At 36.5% G+C, this 23,911-nt stretch overlaps 1 protein-coding gene across 2 annotated transcripts in view; it reads right to left on the reverse strand.

The window, feature by feature from the left end:
* The window catches only part of CkIIbeta (casein kinase II subunit beta), a 66,101-nt gene that overhangs the window by 17,543 nt on the left and 24,647 nt on the right, over positions 1-23,911 (reverse strand). The window contains exons 2-4 of one of the 2 annotated variants that reach the window (XM_090374959.1): positions 14,428-14,516; positions 2,387-2,489; positions 1,518-1,633 (exon numbers count right to left, since the gene is read on the reverse strand). In XM_090374959.1, the coding sequence (XP_090231085.1) occupies positions 1,518-1,633; positions 2,387-2,489; positions 14,428-14,499 (291 nt within the window). In that variant the 5' untranslated portion in view covers positions 14,500-14,516. Of the gene's footprint in view, positions 1-1,517; positions 1,634-2,386; positions 2,490-14,423; positions 14,517-23,911 lie in introns of both variants that reach the window. The other variant, XM_090374958.1, reaches the window with a different exon arrangement.

Here is a 23,911-nt window from a genome sequence, read left to right on the forward strand (position 1 = left end):
TGGCAGCATAGAAAACTGAAGTCATATCCTGAATGACTGTGCTGTCTATGAAGACCTTTGTTCAAGCCAATGTTACCTATTCCAAAATACTCTCCAGGCCAAGACTCTATCCTTCTTCAGTGTAAACAAAATCTCCTTTTTTCCAGGAGTTCACTTCAGATGTTTTCAAGCACAGGAAGTCTTGTATAATACTCAGAATGCTGTAACAAACAGTATTAATAATGAAAGTTCTGCTACTCAGGGTTTATTTATTTTTTCTGCTTTGCTTGGTAAGCTTGTTTTTCTTCCCTGTTCAGATGATGTTGTTTGATGAGTCCCTATACACTCCCCTTTCTTCTCCTTGGCTTAGGCCACCAGGAAAGTTGTGCTCGCTACAGGTATTGCACTCCTGCCTGTAGTGTGGATGTCTTTGAGACAGCTTATCTTCCCGTGGTAAAGGATGAAAACTCAGAAGCAACTGTCCAGGTGATTGCTGCTTCTGGGTAGCCAAGAGAGGCCAGCATAGCACAACACTCACTATTCACACAAACCTAATACTAACCACATGCTTGGCCTTTCCGGAAGTGATCTGTATCTCCACAGTGACATAAAACAGTTGACCTAATGTTCTAGGTGTTGCCTTACAGGAAATACATACATGTTCTTTCTGAACACATTGTATTCCGCATATTCAAATTCTGAATCCCTTATATCTGAGTGATACCATGTCTCTGATTTTTTTTTTTTTTTCAGACTGGTCACTATTTAAACTGCCTTATGATTAGAACAATTATTTCCCAGTATAGCCTAGGAACAATTGCTAGTTTATTCAGACTTGTCATTATGAAAGGGCATTTTTGACTTTGCTTTTAATTTGATTAAACCAATGTGGTTTTAGAGGGGGAAAAGTATGTTTTGTATTATTAAATAACTTAAATAGAATTTTAAAAACTAAAAACAGCTTCATATAACTTAAAAGTATTGCATAAATCTTTATTGTGAATGAATCAATATTTATTTAAAGTAAAGAAGAATGCATACTAAATACAATTTACTGCTAATTCACAATTACAATGAAATTATGCTACAAAACAGGCTTCTTTTATCAGTGGCCAATGTATGCTTAAAGTGAATTTTAAACTTGAAGCTATATGCAAACAGTTCTAATAAAATACCAGTATACAAGGACTGCTGACTTGAATACCAACTGTTGATTGTCCTAGTTGCTAGCTTAGAGAAGTAAAAAAGAAAAAACCAAAACTTTTGCTGTATAAAGTTGTTTTATATGATTGGCGTGGGAAGTGCTGAAATTTGATTAGGGCAATTTTTTTTTTTTTTCTATACAGTTTATTTTTGTGCAGGGATGCAAATTGTATGTGTTTAAGACTTTGTGGAAAAGATTTTGAAAACAAGTATGGCATCCTAACATATGTCCAAATTTTTAATATTCTAAATTATTATATTCCAAAAAAAAAAAAAAAATAATAATAATAATAATAAATAAAATTAAAAGCAAATTCTCTAAATGAGAGACTTACCATCTGAGCAATTCCCCTATTTGTAAGAATATAGCGAGCATGAATAAGTCCATATAGCATCTCTGCTGCTTGTTCTATCATATCACTCTGATTAGGATTATCCTCTAGTTCATCATCTAAAATATAATCATGTTTTGCTATTAACTATACATCCACATTAGATACATATAATTACACAGATTAGTAATGAAACATTTTCATAAAGTCTGCAAAATTACACAAAATAAATGATTTATGTAGTAACTTATAACCATTCTTTTTTATACACCTTCACAAGATAAAATAAAAGTTTACACAAAAAAAAAAGAAAGTTTATTCCAAAAATTGTTTAAAATTAACATGATTAAGAGTGATAAACAATTTTCAGAAAAAACTTATCTGAAACAAAACCCGAAGGATCAAAGATGATTTAGATAAGAGAGAATTATTTAATAAAGTATGCTACAAACTACTAAAAGATAACACTGCAATCATTTTGAACCGTATGATCAGTAGTAACAAGTCATGAAAATATAAATATATGCACATACAAAATAATCCAAAAAACTAAATCCAGATCACATGAATTATACCTTTTCTCAAAATTTCACTTCAAAATATGAAATTGCAACTTGCTGTAAACATTTTGCATCATGAACTATTTTAGGTGTAGTCCTTTCTTTTGCCAAAAGTATGTTCAAAATTTAAAATTTTATGAATTACTCCAACTGTAAATGCCACTAAACATGTTTTTTATTCATAAAAATATGTACAACTTGCCGAATTCTTTAAATGCCATCCTCCTGTATTCAAGTAGATAGCATTTCTAAGTGCAATGTTCAAATAAATTTTTCGGAGAAAACAACTTTGAAAATCTTTGATATGCATACCTGGTTCCAGATCTAATATCATATCTAGTGCTTGTCTATAGTGAGGAACTTGTTCACTAAGACCAGTCAGATTAAATTTGTCTTGAATATAATCTTCATCTACCTAAAAAATTTAAAAAAATAAGTTTAACAGTTTTAAAAATAAAAAACAGTAAATGAAATTTCTGCATCTTTAGCATACTCTTGAAAATAGAAAGGCAAGCGTAGAATGTCTATCCATCTAACTTTTATGCTAATACAGGGGATCCTCATTATCCGAAGATAATTAGTTCCAGAAAATTCCACTTAAAACGAGTACTAATTTTCATAATGTTTATTATTTAAATAAAACTAAATGCAACTGGGCGTACTTGTTAACAGGAGAGATTGCTTCTACAGGGATGGGATACACTTAAATAGAAAGGGTGCAAGAATATTTGCTGATGCTATCGAGGCAGTGTTAGGTGGGTCGGAAAACTGCTAGCTTGGGGGGAGACAAAGACCAATAGATTGACAGTAGCCACTGGCAGAGGTGAAAGAGATTCTTGCACTGCTTCTATTAGAATGAGCAGAAGCCTGAAAAACAAGATGCATGGTATTTCAGAGACTGCTGGGAGCCATTGCGGTACAAGTAAACACATGGGTTGTGTTAGGGTAGCTAAGAATAGAAACAGGTGCAGGTATACTTGCGTGTACACCAATGCTAGGAGTTTAGTAAATAAATTTGATGAATTTGAGGTACTGCTCAAAACATCGAAGGCAGATATTGTTGGGATATCAGAGACGTGGTGTCACACAGATATAAAGGATACGGAACTGCAATTTGGGGAGTACAACGTCTACAGAAAGGATAGACAGGATAGGAAGGGGGGAGGTGTTATGCTATTAGTTAAGAAACACATAAAAACCAAGGAAGTGAAGCCAGTCGACATCGCTGGACAGTGCAGTGTGGAGTCATTTTGGTGTGACATAAACATTGGGAGATCAAAATTGAGAGTAGGAGTGTGCTATAGGCCTAATGACTCTGATGAGTATAATAAGGAACTGTACAGGGAAATAGAGTGGGCCAGTAAATCAGGGTGTCTTATAATGGGAGATTTTAATTTCCCAGATATTGACTGGAATTTGGGGGCTGGTTACTCACACACTAGCAGGGCTTTTGTGGATTTATTGGATGATTGTTTTCTACATCAGCATGTTCGGGAGGCAACTAGAGGGAGTAATACTCTTGATTTGATTATCAGCAGTGATTCTTCATGCATTAAGAATCTGCAGATAAATGAACCACTAGGTGGCAGTGATCACAGTGTGCTGAAGTGGGATTTACTCAAAGAGGTAACTACCATTAGGGGTAAAGGGAAGGTTTATTGCTTCCGTAAAGGCGACTACGATGGACTGAGACAGTATTTAAATTCTATACAGTGGGACCAACTGATGATGTTACCAACAGCAAATTCAAAATGGGAAGCATTCAAAGAACTTATCTTGGAAGCTACTAGGCTTTACATACCAACTAAGAAATATTGTTCAAGGTTTAGGCCAAAATGGATGTCAGATGAACTAATGAGGCATATGGCAGAGAAGAAAAATGCATGGGATACATACAAATTAACACATGACACAGAAGCCTATGATAGATACAAGTTGATATGCAACCAAGTTACAAAGGAGGTTAGGCGGGTGAAGGCAGATTACGAGAAATCCTTGGCAAGGGATGCAAAGAAAAACAGCAAAGAGTTCTTTACTTATGTAAACTCTAGAAGGAAGGGGATGATACAGATTGGTCCACTTGATATTGATGGGTCAAGTGTTGATGATCCTGCTCAGGTAGCTAACAAACTAAATGAATATTTTGCATCGACATTCACACATGAGGAGTTATTCAGCGAGGGGAATGCCAGAGGTGTATTCAACTGTAGCAGTAAGCTACAGAATCTTGAAATAACTGGGAGTAAAGTGGAGGAGAAACTGTTGAAGATAAACACAAGAAAGGCACCCGGGGTGGATGGGATCTATCCAGTTATATTAAAGGAGGCAGCAAAGGAAGTAAGCAAACCCTTAGCCATAATTATGAGAGCTTCCTTGGACTCAGGGGAGGTACCCATACACTGGAAATGTGCAAATGTGACCCCAATTCACAAAGGAGGATCAAAGGCTGACACAAGTAATTATAGACCTGTGAGCTTAACTTCTGTTCCAGGAAAATTAATGGAGGCACTGGTTAAAGAAGCACTGCAGGATCATTTAGACAAGACTTCAGTTATAGCTGAGACACAGCATGGTTTTGTTAAGGGGAAGTCTTGCCTGACCAACTTGATTGGATACTATGATGCAGTCACAAAAGAACTGGATGCAGGGAATAACTTTGATATTATATACTTGGATCTTAGAAAGGCTTTTGATACTTTTGCACATGGAAGACTGCTACACAAATTGGAGCAGTGTGACATTGGAGGCAAATTGCTGCTATGGATAAAGGGGTGGTTGAGGGGGAGAAGACAGAGAGTGGTAATCAATGGACACTGCTCATCGTGGACTGATGTTATTAGTGGAGTCCCTCAGGGCTCAGTGTTGGGTCCATTATTGTTTTCTGTATTTATAAATGATATTGATGATGGTATATCGGGTTTAATGTCCAAGTTTGCAGACGATACAAAGGTTGGCAGGGTTGTCACACTACTGACACTATGCTGCTGCAACAGGATCTGGAAAGGTTGAGCAGATGGGCTGAGAGGTGGCAAATGAAGTTTAACATTGACAAATGTAAAGTACTACATATGGGAAACAGCAACCCCAGAGCAACGTATCAACTCTGTGGTACAACACTGACAGTGGTAGAGAATGAAAGGGACTTGGGGGTGGTTGTGCAGGCAGATATGAAGTTCTCTGACAGTGCAGACGGGCTGCAAGAGTAGCTCATGGAGTATTGTCAATGATATACAGGAATTTTTCCAGCAGGGATAAGGAGGTGATTATTCCATTGTATAAGGCGATGGTCAGGCCACACCTAGAGTACTGTATACAGGTCTGGAGGCCTCATTTCAAGAAGGATGTAGAGCTGCTGGAACGAGTACAGAGAAGGGCAACAAGATTAGTGAATGGAACAAAGGGGTGCTCTTACGAAGAAAGGCTTAAGTTTTGCAAATTACAGTGTCTGGAGACTAGGCACCAGCGAGGTGATCTGATAGAGGTGTATAAAGCCTTGAATGGTTTAAGCATGCTCAATGCTGATGGGATTCTTCCTCTAGCTCAGAAAAATCACCTGAGAGGGCATAAATTCAAATTGAGGAAAGACAGATGTAGGATAGACGTGCGGAAATTTGCCTTTAGCCAGCGGGTGGTTGGTTGGTGGAACAGACTTCCATCCCTTGTGGTGGAGGTTGATAGCTTAAATAAGTTTAAGGCTCAGCTGGACAAGTGTTTTGAACGAACAGAGGGGTGAAGTGGAAGTGGTTTTTTTTTTTTTTTTTGGCTGATGCTGCATAAGCTTGCTTTCTTGCATCAAATGCCTCTACTAATGCTAATGCTAATAATATCGATGTAGATACACAGCAAACAACTTTTAAAGAAAAACTATGATAGTAGTGTGAAAAGTATCATTTAATCTGTATCTTATATTGTGCTCATCCTTCACAATGAGTTGCCAATGTATTGCACTACCTTGAATAAGTAAAGCTTTACTAATAAAGAAGACTATTGTTAATTATTCTCGGTGGGTGCCATCACCCAGACGGCACCGTTTTTAGGCTAGTTGATTTTGCATCGGTGGGTGGGCAGGTACCGTGGTATTGCAATACATGGGCAACTCATTGTGAAGGATGATATTGTAGTAATGTTTATTATGTACTTGTACATAGTAAAAATGGATGAAGGAACTGAAAAATGAGGAAATTATTTTATTATATGTTACACAATGTAAGGTTAAGTAAAAGTTATTGAAGTTGCACTATTTTTCAGTTGTACGAATAAAGAATGAATCCAGGGTTGTTCGTGTTTTTTTTGTCGTATTTTTTTCAGATAAAATTGCGTTGTAGCATTTAGTTATGTCTTTAACTTCACGCTTAACATTTGTTGCATGATCATGAATAAGATTGTTCTCGCAAAAAATAATCAAGTGCTTGGTCAATTTTCTAAGAAAATTGACGAAGATTGAAGAATTTTCTTGGAAAATTCTTCAATTTTCAAATCCTTGTAACTGTGGGGGCTCGGATAATGAATACTCAGATACCGGAGAACCCCCCCCCCCACAGTCTGATCCAAATTATACTGCTCGAATACGTAGAAAATGGTGTTACATAATTTGGTATGGTGGTGTACCATTTCAGTTTAAAGATATTCTTCCAACATTTGAAGTCTATGAGCAGTGCCGCTGTTGTGCATGAAAAGAAAATCTGGCCAACCGCACCCCCAAAAGGTCGCACATAGGGTTCAAGGATCTGTTCTCGGTACCTCTGCACAGTTACGGTACCCCTGTCAAAAACATGGAGGGGATGCAGCCCCTTTTTCTGATGTTGGAGGAATGGTACCGCATTCTTCGTTGTCTCCAGATGAATGACACCTAGAATCTGTTTGTAGGCTAAAAAAAAAAAAGGATTCATCAGAGAACAGAACCATACCCCATTTGTCAGGGCTCCTCCAAGTAGCATGTTCATGGCACCAGTTTTGACAAGCTCTGTGGTGGCTTTGGGTTAACAGGATACAAATCACTGATTTCCTTGCATAGAGTCCACTTGAACTGAGCTTCTTAACACAGTCTGGTTAGAAATGTTTTCACCTGTGGCCGCAACAACCTCAAGAGACAGTTGATGACAGGACACCCCAGGGTTCCGTCATGTTATTAGAGCTAGACAGTGGTCTATTCTGGCTCTAACAGCCCCCAAGCCCAAATGACAACCTATTAACTGCTATGTTAAAGGAAAAAATTTATACATGGTGCGATGCCAACTTTTTTTTTTCCCTTGTTATTATGGTGCCTAACCCGTGTATTTAACAACTCATATAATGAAAAGTGAAGAACCATGTTTTTCTCAGAATTTTTTGTGAGACAATCCACAGGCCAATTATAAAAAGTATCACTTCTAGCCATGAAATATACACTGCTTGCTTTATACCACCTGTTTATATTTATGCGATTAATTTATCCAACTGATAAGAATTTGTAAAGTTGCATTGTGTAATATAAATAACATAACATTGTTTCTTCATAAGTAAACAATTATGTTTTATGGAGAAAAAATGTAATTGCAACATGATATAATGTTCCAGCTCCCCGACTACCTTATTTGAAAGGTCCATACAATAAAATTGCAGCCCCCACAAACAGCAAGTAAAATGCTTAATTTTTGACAAATTTCTATGATAAATATAAACCAAAATAAAAGTAGTAATAAGGGGACAAACATATTTACAAACAATATTTACAAATATAACAATAATGTGAGATTTAGCTGGAAGTATTAAGGTTTTTTAGAAATTTAAAAAATTCTCTTTCCTTATCCTTTTTTCCCTCATCAATTTGAAATATTGTGGTATATTATATTTGCATTACTATATTTTTCGAATCTCCCATATATTGCTCCCCCTCTAGAACACAATAAAGGAAACATAAAAGGGGTGTTTAGCAATGCTGCCTAATTCTCTCTCAGACATTTTTATATAACTTCAGGGTAAAATCATATTCACCACGTCACTTACTTAAAATACTGGTATGACATAATGCACAATGGGAGATGCTTATTCATTCCTTTCCTTGTGAATGGAATGAATGATGAAACCAGTGACAAAATGTACAGGTAGTTCTCAACTTTACAAGTTAATTTGTTCCTAGTGCGCACTCGTAAAGTGGGAATTTATTTCCCATAGGGATTACATTATCAACAATGAAATTAGTTAGAAAATTAGTTTATTTTTAAACAATGATTGATTTATCCAAAGAAATGAAAACATAGCCTGTAAAATCAAGCAAATTATAATAATCGAGAAATTATTTATGCCTTACAAATGTTAAAGAATGTTTATTCTTCATCATCATCGACTAAATGCACACTCATTGTTTGAACACTCATTATTGGCTCGGCACTCATTGGTTTGTTGTACAAGGAGTCGTCTTCTTCAGAAATGCTTCAAGAGGCATTTATTTCCAAGATAATCTATTTTCTTTATAAATTTCAATAGCATGCATAAGCATTTTTTAACGGAACACGCAAATTGCAACTAACACAATTTGCGCGGAGTAACAAGTTTACGAAGCTTAAAAAAAATAATAATAATAAATAATAAAAAAAGGAATGAAGAAAAGATTCTGAAAATTTGTTTTTTTACACGATGAATATTTCACTAAAGGGCAAACACATTTCACCATAATAACGTAAAAACCCACGCAATTTCAGCTATCGGTATTTTCACAAATGCAATAACACCGAGTTTATAAATGCTTGTAGTAACAGAAAAGCCCAATAAACGGGAAGTGCAAATTGTTTTATGGTCATGACTTCCAGATATGTGCTTTAGAAAACTATCACAAAGCCGAGGGTACAGCTCTAAAACGGTGTTCGCAGGCCGGCTGATAGTTAGTACACCGGACTGAACCTATTGGTAACTCTCTAGGAAGCTTCCGGATCAGCTAGTGTATAATCTTGCTACCTCTACTCTGCCAGATAGTGACTGGAGGGAGTCCGAGTAGTGTGTATGCGGGGAGCATTGTCGAGGCCACGTTATGTCAAGGATCTAGGTATATTCTTACCACATGTATGCCATATCCAAAAATTTCATTACTTCATACAGCATGTCCCACCTACTTTTTCTTACTATTGAATACACCATGAATTGTCAAACTAATAGAGCAAGCTTATCTGTGAAAAGATCTAAACCTCCCAAGCACTTCCTAATTCATTTCACAAATATACGTGGTCTCAATTCTAATCTCAACAATGTCCATTTCCACTTGCAGTCTGCCAAACCCCATGTACTTTTTCTGACAGAATCTCAGTTATCGGTTGATTCATCTACTGCTCATCTCAGATGCCCAAATTATTCGCTGTATGATTCCTTTCGCCTCAAAGGTGGTACTTGTGCATATGTCCGTTCTGATATTCCCTGTCAGAGACTTGGCAATTTGGAATCTCCTCTCTTTGATCTTCTCTGGCTTAAAATCTCTCTACCTCATTGTGTCAAATTCGTCTGTTGTCTCTACCGTTCTCCCAACTCCACTAATCACATGGAGCTCTTTGACTTCCTCTCTTTGCAACTTGACTTTCTCCAGTCCAACTTTCCTAACAGTGAAGTAATTTTCCTTGGTGATTTTAAATGTTCACAACTCCAGCTGGCTTCCGTTTTCTAGTCACACTGACCCAGCTGGTCAAGATGCTGAGGCTTTTGCAATTATTAATGACCTAGCACATATTGTTCATTTACCTACAAGAATACCGGACAATCCTAATCATACAGCCAATACGCTTGATCTTTTTCTCACAAACAACCCTTCTAAGTACACGGTCGAAGTGAGAGGTCCTTTAGGCACTTCAGATCACAACTTGGCGATTGTCTCTTCACTGGAACCTTTATCTCATGGCTATTCCCAACCACGTGTTGTTTGGCATTACAAGAATGCAAAATGGAATGAGACTTCTTTTCTTTGGTCAGATTACTGTTTCAAAACTTCTGGTGTCAATGTTTGCTCAGATCGTTTCAGTGAAATTATTCTGGCAGGAATGGAATCCCTTATCCCACACTCCACTTTAAAATCTCGTCCTTTATCTAAACCTTGGTTTTCCAATAAATGTGCTAAGGCTGTCCAAGAGAAGAATGTTGCATATCGTAATTGGCTTGTTTCTAATTCTTCAGTTTCATTTTCTGCCTACACCAAAGCTCGCAACAGTTGTAAAGCAGTTATTAATCAGTCCAAACTAGAGTTTGAACAGGCTAAGAGTAGAAAACTTGCTTCTTGCCCTAATGGTAGCCGAGCATTCTGGTCACTTGCCAAAGCTATTGGCCACAACTTTTGCCCATCTTTGCTCCCACCTCTGTCCAAACCAGATGGTTCTGTTGCCACTTCAGCCAAGGATAAAGCTGACCTGCTAGCATCCCATTTTTCTTCCAGCTCATGTATTAATGATCTTGGTAAAACACCTCCCACTATTCCCAACACGCTCCATTCAATGCCTCCTGTGGTCTTCCGTCAAAAGGATATCAGAAGGATTTTGATGAATCTTGATATTAAGAAAGCTCCAGGTCCTGATGGTATTTCTCCACTTGTTCTCAAAACCCGTGCTCCTGAACTTACTCCTATTCTTTGCCACCATTTTTCACTTTCTTATTCCAAAGGTGTTTTTCCTTCTGCTTGGAAATTTGCTCATATCCAGCCAGTTCCTAAAAAGGGTGACAAATCCCTCCCATCCAATTATCGTCCCATTGCAATTACTTCTACTCTTTCTAAATTAGTAAAATAATAAGAGGAGAATACCTCAATATAGTGCGTAGAACCCTACCGTATGATACCCTCCAGAAATTAAAACGGAAAAAACAAAAAAATCGGCAAACTTACCGGTACATTAGAGTAAAAAATAAATAATTAAATAATCAAATTAACACAATTTAAATCAATTTAAAACAATTAAAAATCAAATTAACGCAATTAAAAGAATCAAACGAAAATATTCAAAACGATTTTCCTTCCTTCACAACACAAATTAATGATCTGGTATACAACATTTCTTGCGGTGATTGCGACTCGTCTTATCAGGGTTCGACCCGATTTTCTCTTAATATTCGTGTAAATCAACATGAGGCCTCAGTTCGTGCTTCTCGTTCAGCAGCGTCAGAATTAGCCTTTCATGCCATTAATAAAAAACATACTTTTTTATTTAACGAAGCCAAAATACTTAACGTTCAACGTAATTATACGCGACTATTAATTGCAGAAACCGTTGAAATTAAATTACACGAGAATTCTGTTAATGTTCGGCGGCCATATTTGATCTCCGATTCGTGGACCTTTACGCGCATGCGCGAAGACAAATAATCTCTATTTAAATAACAGGTTTAACCCGATTCGGTAATTTCCATTCCTGTGATCACGACATACGGTCGAAAAGCGTTGTCAGCTTCAGGAAGGAAAATCGTTTTGAATATTTTCGTTTGATTCTTTTAATTGCGTTAATTTGATTTTTAATTGTTTTAAATTGATTTGTATTGTGTTAATTTGATTATTTAATTATTTATTTTTTACTCTAATGTACCGGTAAGTTTGCCGATTTTTTCGTTTTTTCCGTTTTAATTTCTGGAGGGTATCATACGGAAGGGTTCTACGCACTATATTGAGGTATTCTCCTCTTATTATTTTACTAATATTATTATCAACGTAGAACATATTGAGTAGCACAGCTCTGATTCATACTATCTAACTCTTTCTAAAGTAATGGAGAAATAAATTAACCGCCAACTCTTAAACTACCTAGAAACCTTCCGTCTGATCAACAATCACCAGTATGGATTCCATCAGTGTCGATCCACTGGAGATATTCTGGCTTATGTTACCCATTTATGGACTAATTCAATGGAAAGGTTCGGTGAAACACAAGTAGTTGCTCTTGACATCTCAAAGGCTTTTGATCGTGTTTGGCATAAAGGTCTTCTTAACAAGCTTCCATCTTATGGTTTGCCAACTGTTTTTAGTAATTGGTTATCCAGTTTTCTCTCTGATCGCTCACTGAGGGTGATGGTAGATGGCTCTCTGTCTTCTAACTTCTCCACTAATGCCGGTGTCCCCCAAGGTTCAGTTCTTTCCCCCACTCTTCCTCTTGTATATCAATGACCTTGTTCCATTGACTGGAAATCCTATCCATAGTTTTGCCGATGATAGCACATTGCATTCAACTTTCCATTTTGAGAAACCTTGTCCTGCTCAATCAGCTTCAACTTCTCGAAAATCTGCTACCAATTCCTTAAATGCTGATCTTCAGGTAATTCTCCAGTGGGGCAAAGACAACTTAGTTGATTTCAACCCTTCTAAAACTCAGTCCTGTCTTATATCTTGCAAAAAGGATTCTTCTGCTCCTATGCTTATCTTTAGTGACACTCCAATTTCTAGGCAAAATGATATATCTCTTTTGGGGATTACCCTGACTTCTAATCTCTCTTGGCACAAGCACATTACAAATATTGCTTCCTCTGCATCTAAAAAACTTGGTTTTCTCTTTCGCTCTCGCCATTACTTTTCTTCCAAACAGCTGCTCACTCTGTATAAATCGCAAATCCGCCCTGCCATGGAATATTGTTCCCAACATCTGGGGTGGTGCCCCCAAAACCTCTCTCAGGCTTCTTGATTCCATTCAGAAGAGGGCAGTTAGGTTAATTAATGATTCATCTCTAACAGAGTCTCTCCACTCGCTTTCTCATAGACGCACTGTTTCTGCTGCATGCCTCTTCTACAAATACTTCCATGGGCACTGTTCTTCTGAATTGGCTTCTATAATTCCTGCTCTCTCTTTCAAAACAGTCCGAACACGTGCCGCCATTAGCCAACATCCATTTACTGTCCAACTTCAAACCCACAGAACCAACTTTTCATCTTCCTCATTTATTCATTCAACTGCCGTTTTCTGGAACAACCTTCCTTCATACGTATTTCCTGAAAATTACAATCTACAGAAGTTTCAGTCCAATGTCAACAAATATCTTCTTTCATCTTCTTAACCTCAAACCCAAGCACGGTACTAAGTACTATAGGGTTCTAATACCTCTCGTGTTTGGGGTTCACATAAAAAAAAAAAAAAAAAAAAACATTCAAAATTGGTTCTTATAATGAAACATATGATAACAATGAAAGTGTAAGCGCATTTAATGATTTGAATTGGTAACTAATACAATTTACACTATAAAAATGACCTTTTAGGGAGTTATATAGCAAAAATTTGAACTTCTGAGGTCATGGAATGAATCACCAAAAAACAATGTGTTACTGGGTTCACATTACGATATTTTCGTGATATGACGGTAACAGATTAATATTGTAAAGCGGGGTACGCCGTATTGTATAGCTAAGCGCGTGGTTTGAAATGCAGTATTTATGAATGTTTAACATTCATTTTTTGCAATTAATGGTCATATTTTCAATTTTGTTGATACTTGATAAAAAAAAAAAAAAACTCGTAAAGTAAGAACTGCCTGTACATGAAATTCTGTCACTAGGCTTAAGATTCTTGTTACTTTCAATGGAAAAAGGACATAACCATTTCACATGAAAGCATATACTACATGAAGATATCCTAAACTTTCTACAAATTTTCCAAGTACTGTTGATTGATCAATAACCATTGCATATAAATGTTTTCTTTTTGTTTCTCACTGGCCCTCTATTTCTACATGTCAATTGAAATTAATAAAAACAAAACTATCCAAATGGCTTTTTCATAAAATTAACGGTAATATTCTTCAGTAGCTCAAGAGTTGCTGCTGCAGAAACCATACCCAAATGTATAATTGCATTTTTCTTCTGAAGTCAATGATACTATTGCATGAATAATCATGCTTATTAAAAATAATAACTCAAAGTAAGCAATCAAAACATATTTGAATACACACAATTAACATTACTAGCTCTTCTGACAATAATGACTGGGATGTAACTGGTTGGCCTTAAAACAGAGAGGGTATGTATAGGCTTTCTGATATGAATATCATGTAGTCTGCACTAAAACTGAGTCAAAAACTCCATGACTGGGATGTAACTGGTTGGCCTTAAAACAGAGAGGGTATGTATAGGCTTTCTGATATGAATATTATGTAGTTCTGCACTAAAACTGAGTCAAAAACTCCAGAAGGCAGTAATTGGTACAATTAACTAGACAAAATTTCAAGAAGCTTTATTTAGCTCAGCAAGAAGACCTTTTCAGACCCATATATTTCCCACCCCAATATGCTCCAAGTTTAGCAGGGGAGTTCTGAATCTCTATGAATGTGCTTAAAACATTTTCTTCCAGAGAAATCAATTTGATTCCTAATTCCCATGTATGAGTAGTGAAGCAAGGATAATATCATTTAATAACAAAATACAAGCTACCTACCTCACAGAAGAATTCGTTACCACGAAGACCACAAAACCAAGATATCCATGATACCTCTTCTGAGGAACTCATTTTTGTTTATTAAATTACTGAAAAAAAGAATGAATTAATAATTTAAAACGAAATATAATTTTGTTACATTTAATCAGTGCTTGAATTTGAAATAACTGCTGGAATTACTATTAGCTTTGCAGAATGTGGCATAAATGGCATTAAAATAACCAAAATGTACAAGTCCTGATTTAAGGAAAAGTTAGAACATCTATATAAAACTATATTATTCTTTAATAATCTTAAATTCAATTAGCAGAATGCACACAAGTTTTGATTAAGAAACTACTAGAATGTCATTGTCAGTACCACTCCAAAACTGCATATAACTAGAGATAAGTAAAAGGGGGAGTTCAAAATGTGTATTCAAAACATTTTTCCTGTGACATTCTGCATATTCTATGAATGTTGTGTTTTATTAACTGCATTGCTTGTTTATCTAATAATATATGCCAGAAGCTTCATTGCACTAACCCTTATGTTTCTTTTATTACAGAGCTGAAAGTGTGACAGTGTCATCATGGATAAAGTTGAATATTCTATTATTGAATATTCCATTATCAAATTCCTTCTTGAAAGGCAAACAGCCAAGGACTACCCATGAAGAGATATCTATGATGTATGGGGGGATATCTGTCCATCATATGATGTAAAACATTGGCGGAGACAGTTTAAGTGCAACTAGGAGGGCATCCATGATGAGGAAAGAAATGGGGCCATCCACATCTCCCACTGCTGAATTTGTGGAGAAAACTGAACAGCTGATTTAGCCAATTTTAGTTCAAGGACCACTGGATAATAATTAAACAGATAGTTGCTGACACTGGAATAAGCTGTGGATCAAAGGAGAGCACAAACACAAAATCCACAATGATTTTAACATGAATAAGGTCTCAGCATGGATTCTTCACTTGCTTATGTCTTCAGAATGAAAAAAGGCAGGTTCTGTTCTGCTGAATTGATTGCCAGGTGTGATAGCAATCCTGACCAGTTTTTTCCTTGATTGGTGACTATGGATGAATTGTGGATACATCACTTTGCTCCAGAAATAAAACAATGGCATCCATCACCATCACTCCCAAAAAAGCTCAGAGTGCAATCACCTGCAAGGAAGGTGTTGCTTTTAGTATTAGGAAGGATGTAGAGCTGCTGGAATGAGTACAGAAAAGGATAATTTGATCGGTGAGGTAACAAAGGGTTGCTCTTACCTTAAGTTCAGCAAACTCAGCATCTGGAGACTAGGTACATGTACAAGTGATCTCATTGAGGTCTATAAGGCCTTGAATGGTTTGAACAGCCTCCATGCTGATGGGATTCTTCCTCTTGCTCAGATTATGAACCTGAGGGGGTATAAACTCAAAGTGGGGCAAGACAGTTGTAGAATAGATGTGCGGAAATTTGCCTTTAGCCAGCAGGTAGTTGATTGCTGGAACAATCTGTAATTGTGGTAGTTGATAGCTTAAATAAATTCAAGGAAGAACTGGACAAAAGTTTGGAGTGAATGAATAGGTGAAATGGGAAAAGGGAGATGGGGGGTTTCCTGATGCTGCATAAGCTTGCTTTCTTGCCTCATATGCCTCTGCTAATGCTAAAAAGATGACAGGAAACAAAGGTAATATCATTTCATTTAGCCAATTTTAGAAATACAGTTAAAAAGAAAGCCAAGCATATTTGTACTGTTCAGATTTAAAAACTGACCCAGCACTATTATTATAACACTTTATCATCTAAGTATGTATTATGTACCCCCTATTTCAAGCATCTCTATTGGATAAAGCTAATAACTCACAGTATTTCAACTAACAAAAAGCAAGCCACAGAAAAAAAGACAAATTGAAACACAGAGATGTGTGTATGAATTACTATATTCAGACTTATGAATCACCTCCTACCAACTTTCTATAACACATAAAAGGGAATGCTTGAGCTCAACTTCACCTCTCCTGAAACTGAATCTTGTCTTAGTTTTATAAAAAAAATAATTTACCAAATCTTTGCTATCTTCAACCTCTAGATTTTTATACAAGTACACAATTCCTTCAATTAATCGAAATAACTAATCTCTCTCTCTGCCCTGTTTTGGATTATTTTTTCCATACATTTGGGGAGCTACCTATAAAACAGAGAAATGATGTTAATTAATGATGACCTCCCTATATTTCATAAATTCATTTTCTATCAAACAGCATGAGATGACAATCATAACTATTAAGTAACTAAAAGACGTGTGTGATATAGGATGTAATTCACACAATAAAAACAGTGAAAGTTATACTGTGATGTATTAGTAATGGCATATGATGCAAGAATGCAAGCTTATAAAACATCTGCAAAAAAAAAAAAAAAAAAAAAGCTCCCCATATCACTTGTCCATCCCCTCCAATAGTTTTTCTAGTTTTTCCTTGAATTTATTCAAACTAGCCATTTCCACAAACAACAGGTGGAATTTGTTCCAACAATCAATCACCTGCTGGCTAAAGCAAATCTCCACAAATCTATCCTGTAACAATCCTTCCTCAATTTGAATTTATGCCCACTCATGTGTAGTCTGAGAAACAGGAAGAATGCCATCAGTGTTAAGCTTTGCTCAATGCTGATAGCATTGAGCAAAGTTCTCAGTTAGTTATCATCCATTCTTTCTTCAAATCAATCTCAGGTCATTCAAAGTTTACACCATGCAGAACAAGCAAAATCAGTTTACACACTTGTAGAGACAATATACAATAAAGAACATATGAACTACAGAGTAGAACATGTGAACTGATGTACTGTGACTAAAGTAGACATTGTGCTGTGTAAATAACCATCAGTACAAAGTATTTTTCCAGAAGGTTAAGATTCTGTGATTTGGCATAGGGAGACATCATTTCTGGTGGGAATGTTAACTTCCCACCAGAAATGATGTTGGGAAATTAACATATAGTGCAAAGAAGGCAGAGGCTTTTGCTGCACCAGCCAAAAAAAACCTCATTACTTTTTGGGAAACATCCCCCAAACCTACAAAATAAATTATAAAATCAACACTATGGAAATGAAGCTATTAAACTGGCTATGTAATGGCTGTACATGACATTATGTAATTCTATATGACTGAACATGAATACTAATAAAATGAAAGGACATGCAACATAACTAAGGTGCTTATTCCGCTAAATAAAATAATTATTCACTTCTCTCTCTCATGCAAGATACTTTTTGTTACCTTAATTCTGAACATAATTAGCTCATTCAACACGAAAAAGATGAGTATTTTGACAATCAAACTTCCATTCACAAAGTGAGATGACCTTAGGTTCAACATCATTTACAGACAGGAAATATACAACTCACAGTTTCCTGTCTGCTAAGTTTGTACAATCAGACAGGAAGGGTATTAGGCTCTGGCAAACAGAAGTGTGAGAACAGAACTTTAGTAGAAGTTCTGTTTTCACACTTCTGTGTGAGAGGGGATATTAACACCTGAATTCTTCAGGTTAAAACAATACTGCTGGCAATCCTACACAGGTGTAGCCTTTGGCAAGAGCAATAATAGCAACATCTTGAAGACCAACTCCTAGAACAATATTTTTCCGTGTACAATGAAAATCACTGAGTGAGCCAGCCACTTGCATATGACATTTCTCCTTTCCCCCCCACATGCTCACCTCTATTACTTTCTTTTAAAACTTCTTTTGCCCTTGTCTCTACAAATATTAAATTTCAGACAGTGGTATGATTAAACTCAAACTACCCAAAGGAACATTCCCTAGAAGTCTGACAGGAATTTCTCAGTGCACCCTGTTTCTGTGTGCAGACCTATAAAACATATATAGGCAACTGCCATAACACTTCCGTATAAAGATAAGGCATTCTACGTTACACATAAACTATTATATATGCAGAATAACACTAAAAAACCCTTTCAAAGCACCATGCTTACCATTAAGGAGTACATCTGCCTTCTTAAACTTAATAGTCTTGGCACTTCATCAGGTGCACCCCACACAGCCACTTCTGTTTACTGCCACATTTTTTTAAATAAATAATTTACTTTTAGCACCCCCTTTTTTTGAAAACAGCATTTTATTACGATTTATATAATTTATTACATAAAATTTATGATACTGTGTAACCCTTTGTCAGCTGCCACTTTTTTTTTTGTGGAATGGAATAGCATCTTCCCACATGCCTTTCTCTACTAATTTTCTCTAAATAATGATACAGTATTTTGTTTGCCACTAACAAAACACTACCCAAGTGATGACATCTATCTTTTTTTTTTTTTTTTTGGAATTAGTGGAATGTACAAACACTCCTCATCCAGCAACCAAAATAAAGACAGCATCAACAAACAGCATTATATAATTTAGCTCATTGTACCTGTTATGTAGTATACTTTTTGAAAACTGCTTGGAGAAACTGGATAAATCATATAAATCAAAATAAATATAAAAGACCATTTTCAATTCAACAAAAAGATAAAAATTACTTTTTTTATATATAATAAAAAAAAACAAAAGGCAACAGACATTACCCAAACACTTATATTCTGTTTATAAGTGCAAATGATATGCTGGAAAAAATATCACAAGAAATGACAAAACCTTTTGTCTGCAATTCTTCCTAGATATGATAGAAGGAAATATATGATGGAAGCCTTGTAGATTAATTATAGACTTGAGGGAATCTGTAAGGCTGGTGTGTGTGTGGGGGGGGGGGGTTAACAGGTTAGTGACATGACCAAAATCACACTTGCACCCTCCCTGAGTACTTGTGCCTGTGTAATTGCTTTATGCAGAAAAATCTGATTTCTTTCTTATGGTAATATGCCATGGGGAAACAGATTTTTTTGTCATCTGGATGATTGTTATTTATTCCAACATGAGAGAGAGAGAGAGAGTACAAAGGACTAACATCCTTGACTTGATTTCCTTCAAAAATTCAAACTGCAAAATCTGACACTTCAGGAACAAATAATGTGTAGCGGCCAGAATGTATGTTATAAAATGGGTAGTGTCCAAAGAGATACATGTGATCAAAGGAAAAGGGGAGGGCTTAATTTCAAGAGAGGAGACTATAGCAGATTGAGGTATTTTTTGAGTTTTAACAAGAGAGACAACTGCACACAAATTCATTATGGGAAGCATTCGAGGGATTTATCCTGGAAGCCACAAATGCATTTGTTCCAATGGAGAATTTCCATAAAAAGAAAGATGTCCAAGTGGATAGACAAGAGGTTAAGGGTGTAACTGATCAAAAGAAAGGAAGCATGATATAGTTGCAGACTATCATGTGATACTGGTTTATGAGTATTATAAGCATATAAGTAACAAAAACCACTAATGGGATAAGACAGATGAAAGCAAAGTATGACAAATCATTAGCAAAGGGAACTAAAAATAATGAAGACAGTTTTTTTTAGTCAGTGACTACAAAACAGAAGACTGAATTAGATCAGCCCATTACTTGATCAATATGAAAAATCATAGAAAGCCCAACAAAAGTCACAAATAAGTTCAGGATTATTTGGCAAATGGTCTGTACAGCTGAAAGCTATTCAAACCACAAGGTAACAGTGAAAAAGAGACAGACTGGTGTGAGTTAAGAAATATATCAATCTCAGAGAAGAGTAGCACAAATGGAAAAAACTACTGAAATAAAGGGAAGTTAAGACTCCAGGAGTGGCCAGTATACATCCTGTTATATTAAAAAAAGGCTACATGTGAGTGCATCATTCCACTGGGGATGTTAATGAGATCATCATTAGACTCCAGGCCAATTCCCCACCCTCTCCCAACAGGAGAAGTACTAATGTCTCTCCCCCACCCTCTCCCAACAGGAGAAGTACTAATGTCTTTCCAGTTCATAAAAAAAAATGGGATAGACAACCACAGACCAGTGAGTTTGATTTCAGTGATGGAAAAAATCTGAGTGCGGTTAAGGACAGACCATCTTGATAGGACTGGTATTTTTAATATATCACAGCATACCTTTATGAAAGAGGTCTTGCCTGACCAATCTAATTAAGTATTTTTGTGAAGTCATAAAACAGCTGGATGCATGAAGCAACACTGACATTATTTAACTTAACTTCAATAAAGCATTTGATATATTTAGCTACGAAAGCCTTTATACAAAATGGAGCAAATTGAGATTATTAGCAAGATTCCTTGTTAAATTAAGGGATGGAACATAGTAGACAGAATAATCATAAATGGTTGATCTTTAGGGGTGGACCAATGTAACTGCTATCTTAATGACATTGATGAGGGAATACAGGGGTAAGTTTTCTGATGATTTAAAGGTAGAAAGAGTGGATGATCACAACTACTCCCTTTTGCTTCAAAACGACCTACACTAGTAAAACGGGTCTCACACAGAATGGTCTGAAAAATGGAAACTGGTGTTTAATGCTTTTAAATAAGGTTTTACACTTGGGGAACAGAAATCTTAGTTACTTATAAACTAGAAGGAGCAGGTTAAAAGTGGCACAGGAAAAAAACAAACTGGGGGATTATTAATATTAGCAGAGGCAAATGATGCAAGAAAGGGAGCTTGTGCAGCATCAGTTAAAAAAAAAATAAAGCTTCCCATTTCACCTATCCATCCCTCCAACAGTTTGTCTAGTTCTTCCTTGAATTTATTCAAGCTATCCACAACATCAGAAGGAAGTCTGTTCAACAACAAATCACCTGTTGACTAAAGACAAAGTCTGCACTTCTTTAAAAAACAGGCCGGCCTTGCATTATATCAAAGTTTCTCACGATGACAGACTAACTATTAAAATAAATTTATTAAAATAAAAATGATATATACATAAGAGCTGATGAAGAGGCACTTCGCTTCGAAAGCTAACGTATTTTAACGCTTTTATTAACTTTTATCTTGTTGTATTTTAATGCTTTTATCTTATTTTATTTGTTTTATCTTATGTATATATCATTTTTATTTTAATAAATTTATTTTAATTAGTTAGTCTGCACTTTATTCTGTAACCATCTTTCCTCAATTTCAATTTATGCCCCCTCATGTGCATAGTCTGAGCAAGAGGAAAAATCACATCAGCACTGAGCTTGCTCAATTCATTCATAAGCCTTAAACACCTCAACCAGATCGCCTCACAGTTGCTACAATTTGCAGGACTGAAGCCTTTCTTGGTAAGAGCACCCCTTTGTTCCCCTCACCAATTTCATTGTCCTTTTCTGTACTCATTCCAGCAGCTCTACATCCTTCCTAAAATAAGGCATCCAGACCTGTATGCAATACTCAAGATGTGGCCTGACCACTGCCTTATACAATGGTATAAAATTCTCCTTATCCCAAAATTTCTGTATATCTGCTCCTTGACAAACCCATGCTGTGACTGAAGTATAACTGCACTCCTGTCTAGATTGTCTTGCATTACTTCTTTAATCAGTGACTCCATAATTTTTCCTGGAATAGAAGTTAAGCTCTAATAGGTCTGAAATTACTCGTGTCACCAAAAGGTGAATTGTAGATACATTTGCACATCTCCAGTCCATGGGGACTTCTTCTGAATAAAATGATGCTCTTGTAATTATGGCTAAGGGTTTGCTGATCTCTCTCTCTCTCTCTCTGTTACCATCCTTAATATAAGTGGATTGAATTCCAATCCACCCCAAGTCCCTTTCTTACATTTAACTTCATCAATTTCTTTTCCACTTCCCTCTCACTTAATAAAAAAATCATTTAGCTCTCTTGTGGAGTTTGATAAACTTCTGGCATTTACACCCCTAAAGAATTCCTCCTATGTGTATGTAGATGCAAAATACTTATACAGCTTGTCAGCAACCTGAGCAGGATTGTGAACAGTTGAACCATCAATATCAAGTACACCTGCATGATTCATCACCTTGCTTCTAGTGCAAGGTGATGAATTATGAAATTTACATAAGAAAAGAAGTTTGCTATTTTTCTTTGCATTCTTTGCCAAGATTTCTCAATATACCTCAGCTTGCTTAACATCCTCTGTGACTTGATTGCAGACTAGTTCATATCTGCCACAGGTTTCTGTATCATCTGATAATTTATATGCATCCCATGCATTTTTCTTCTCTGCAATGAGTCTCATTAGTTCATCTGATATCCATTTAGGTCTGTCTTGAACGGTATTTCTTGGTATGAAAAGCCTAGTAGCTTCTATAATTATTTTCTTGAATGCTTCCCATTTAGAATTTGCTGATTGTAACATCATCACTTGGTCCCATTCTACAGAATTTAAAACATGTCTGAGACCATTGTAGCCACCTTTACAAAAGCAAAACCCTTCCCTTACACTTGATGGTAGTTACATCTTTCAGTAAATCACACATCAATATTGTGCTCATGGCCACATAGTGGTTATCTGCAGATCCTTAATGCATGAATAATCAGTGCTGATAATCAGATCAAGAATATTACTCTCTCTTGTTGCCTCTCTAACTGCTTGTTTGTTTGTTATTTGGTTTTTAGGAGCATTAGCAACTAAGGCCATATTTCTCCGGGGATATGCGGTGGTCGTTCTCTGATCTTTCCGCATCCTCCATATTTGGTGGGCACGGGCTCGAACCCCGGTCTAATCAAGAAGCGTGTGCTAAGCACTGCTGCTCCTGCCCACCTGGCTATGGAGGCACCTCTCTAACATGCTGCTGTAGAATACAGTCATCCAATAAATCCACAAAAGTTTTACTAGTATGTGAGTGACCAACCCACAAGTTCCAGTCATTATCTGGAAAGTTAAAATCTCCCATTATAATACATTCTGATTTACTGGCCCACTCTGTTTCTCTGTACAACAGTTTGTTATACTCATCAGAGTCATCAAGCATATAACACTGCCATACTCATATTTTTGTTTTCCCAGTACTTATGTCACACCAAACTTACTCAATATTGAACTGGCCACCCATGTCAAGTGGATGCACTGCCTTTGATTTTTTATGCACTTCTTAACTAAGTGCATAACCTCTCCCTCCCTCCTACCCTGCCAGTCCTTTCTGTAACCCCCTATGGAGAATGGGTTCCTCCTACAGGGATCTATCCCTTTAACTTCCATTTTCCAGGTGGAAAGTGTTCCTATCATCCTTCCTTATCCTCACCAACACTCTCTTTTTCCCCAACACTCAACTATTATCCCCTCACTCTCTTTCCAATGAAAACTTGCAGTGTTTTTCTTCCTCCCCATTGGGTGGAGAATGGGCAACAGTGATCCCACTAGGATACCACACCACACAGCTAAACAGCCGAAGGAACAATATACCAACACGACACTACGCAGACTACACCAACACTATCTCTGGCCTTTACAGCATTTGTATTACAACACAGAGTATACTATGTGGAGTTGGGAGTGACCCCAATGCTGCTTGATAAGAAATGCTATACACCATGCCCTTTCTGTACACTTACTCCCATATTCAAATTCTGCATCCCTTATTATCTGCCCAGTGACACC

Source organism: Mastigoproctus giganteus, chromosome 6 (genome assembly GCF_048544385.1).
Source record: "Mastigoproctus giganteus isolate SK-2022 chromosome 6, ASM4854438v1, whole genome shotgun sequence".
Classification (NCBI taxonomy): Eukaryota; Metazoa; Arthropoda; class Arachnida; order Uropygi; family Thelyphonidae; genus Mastigoproctus; species Mastigoproctus giganteus.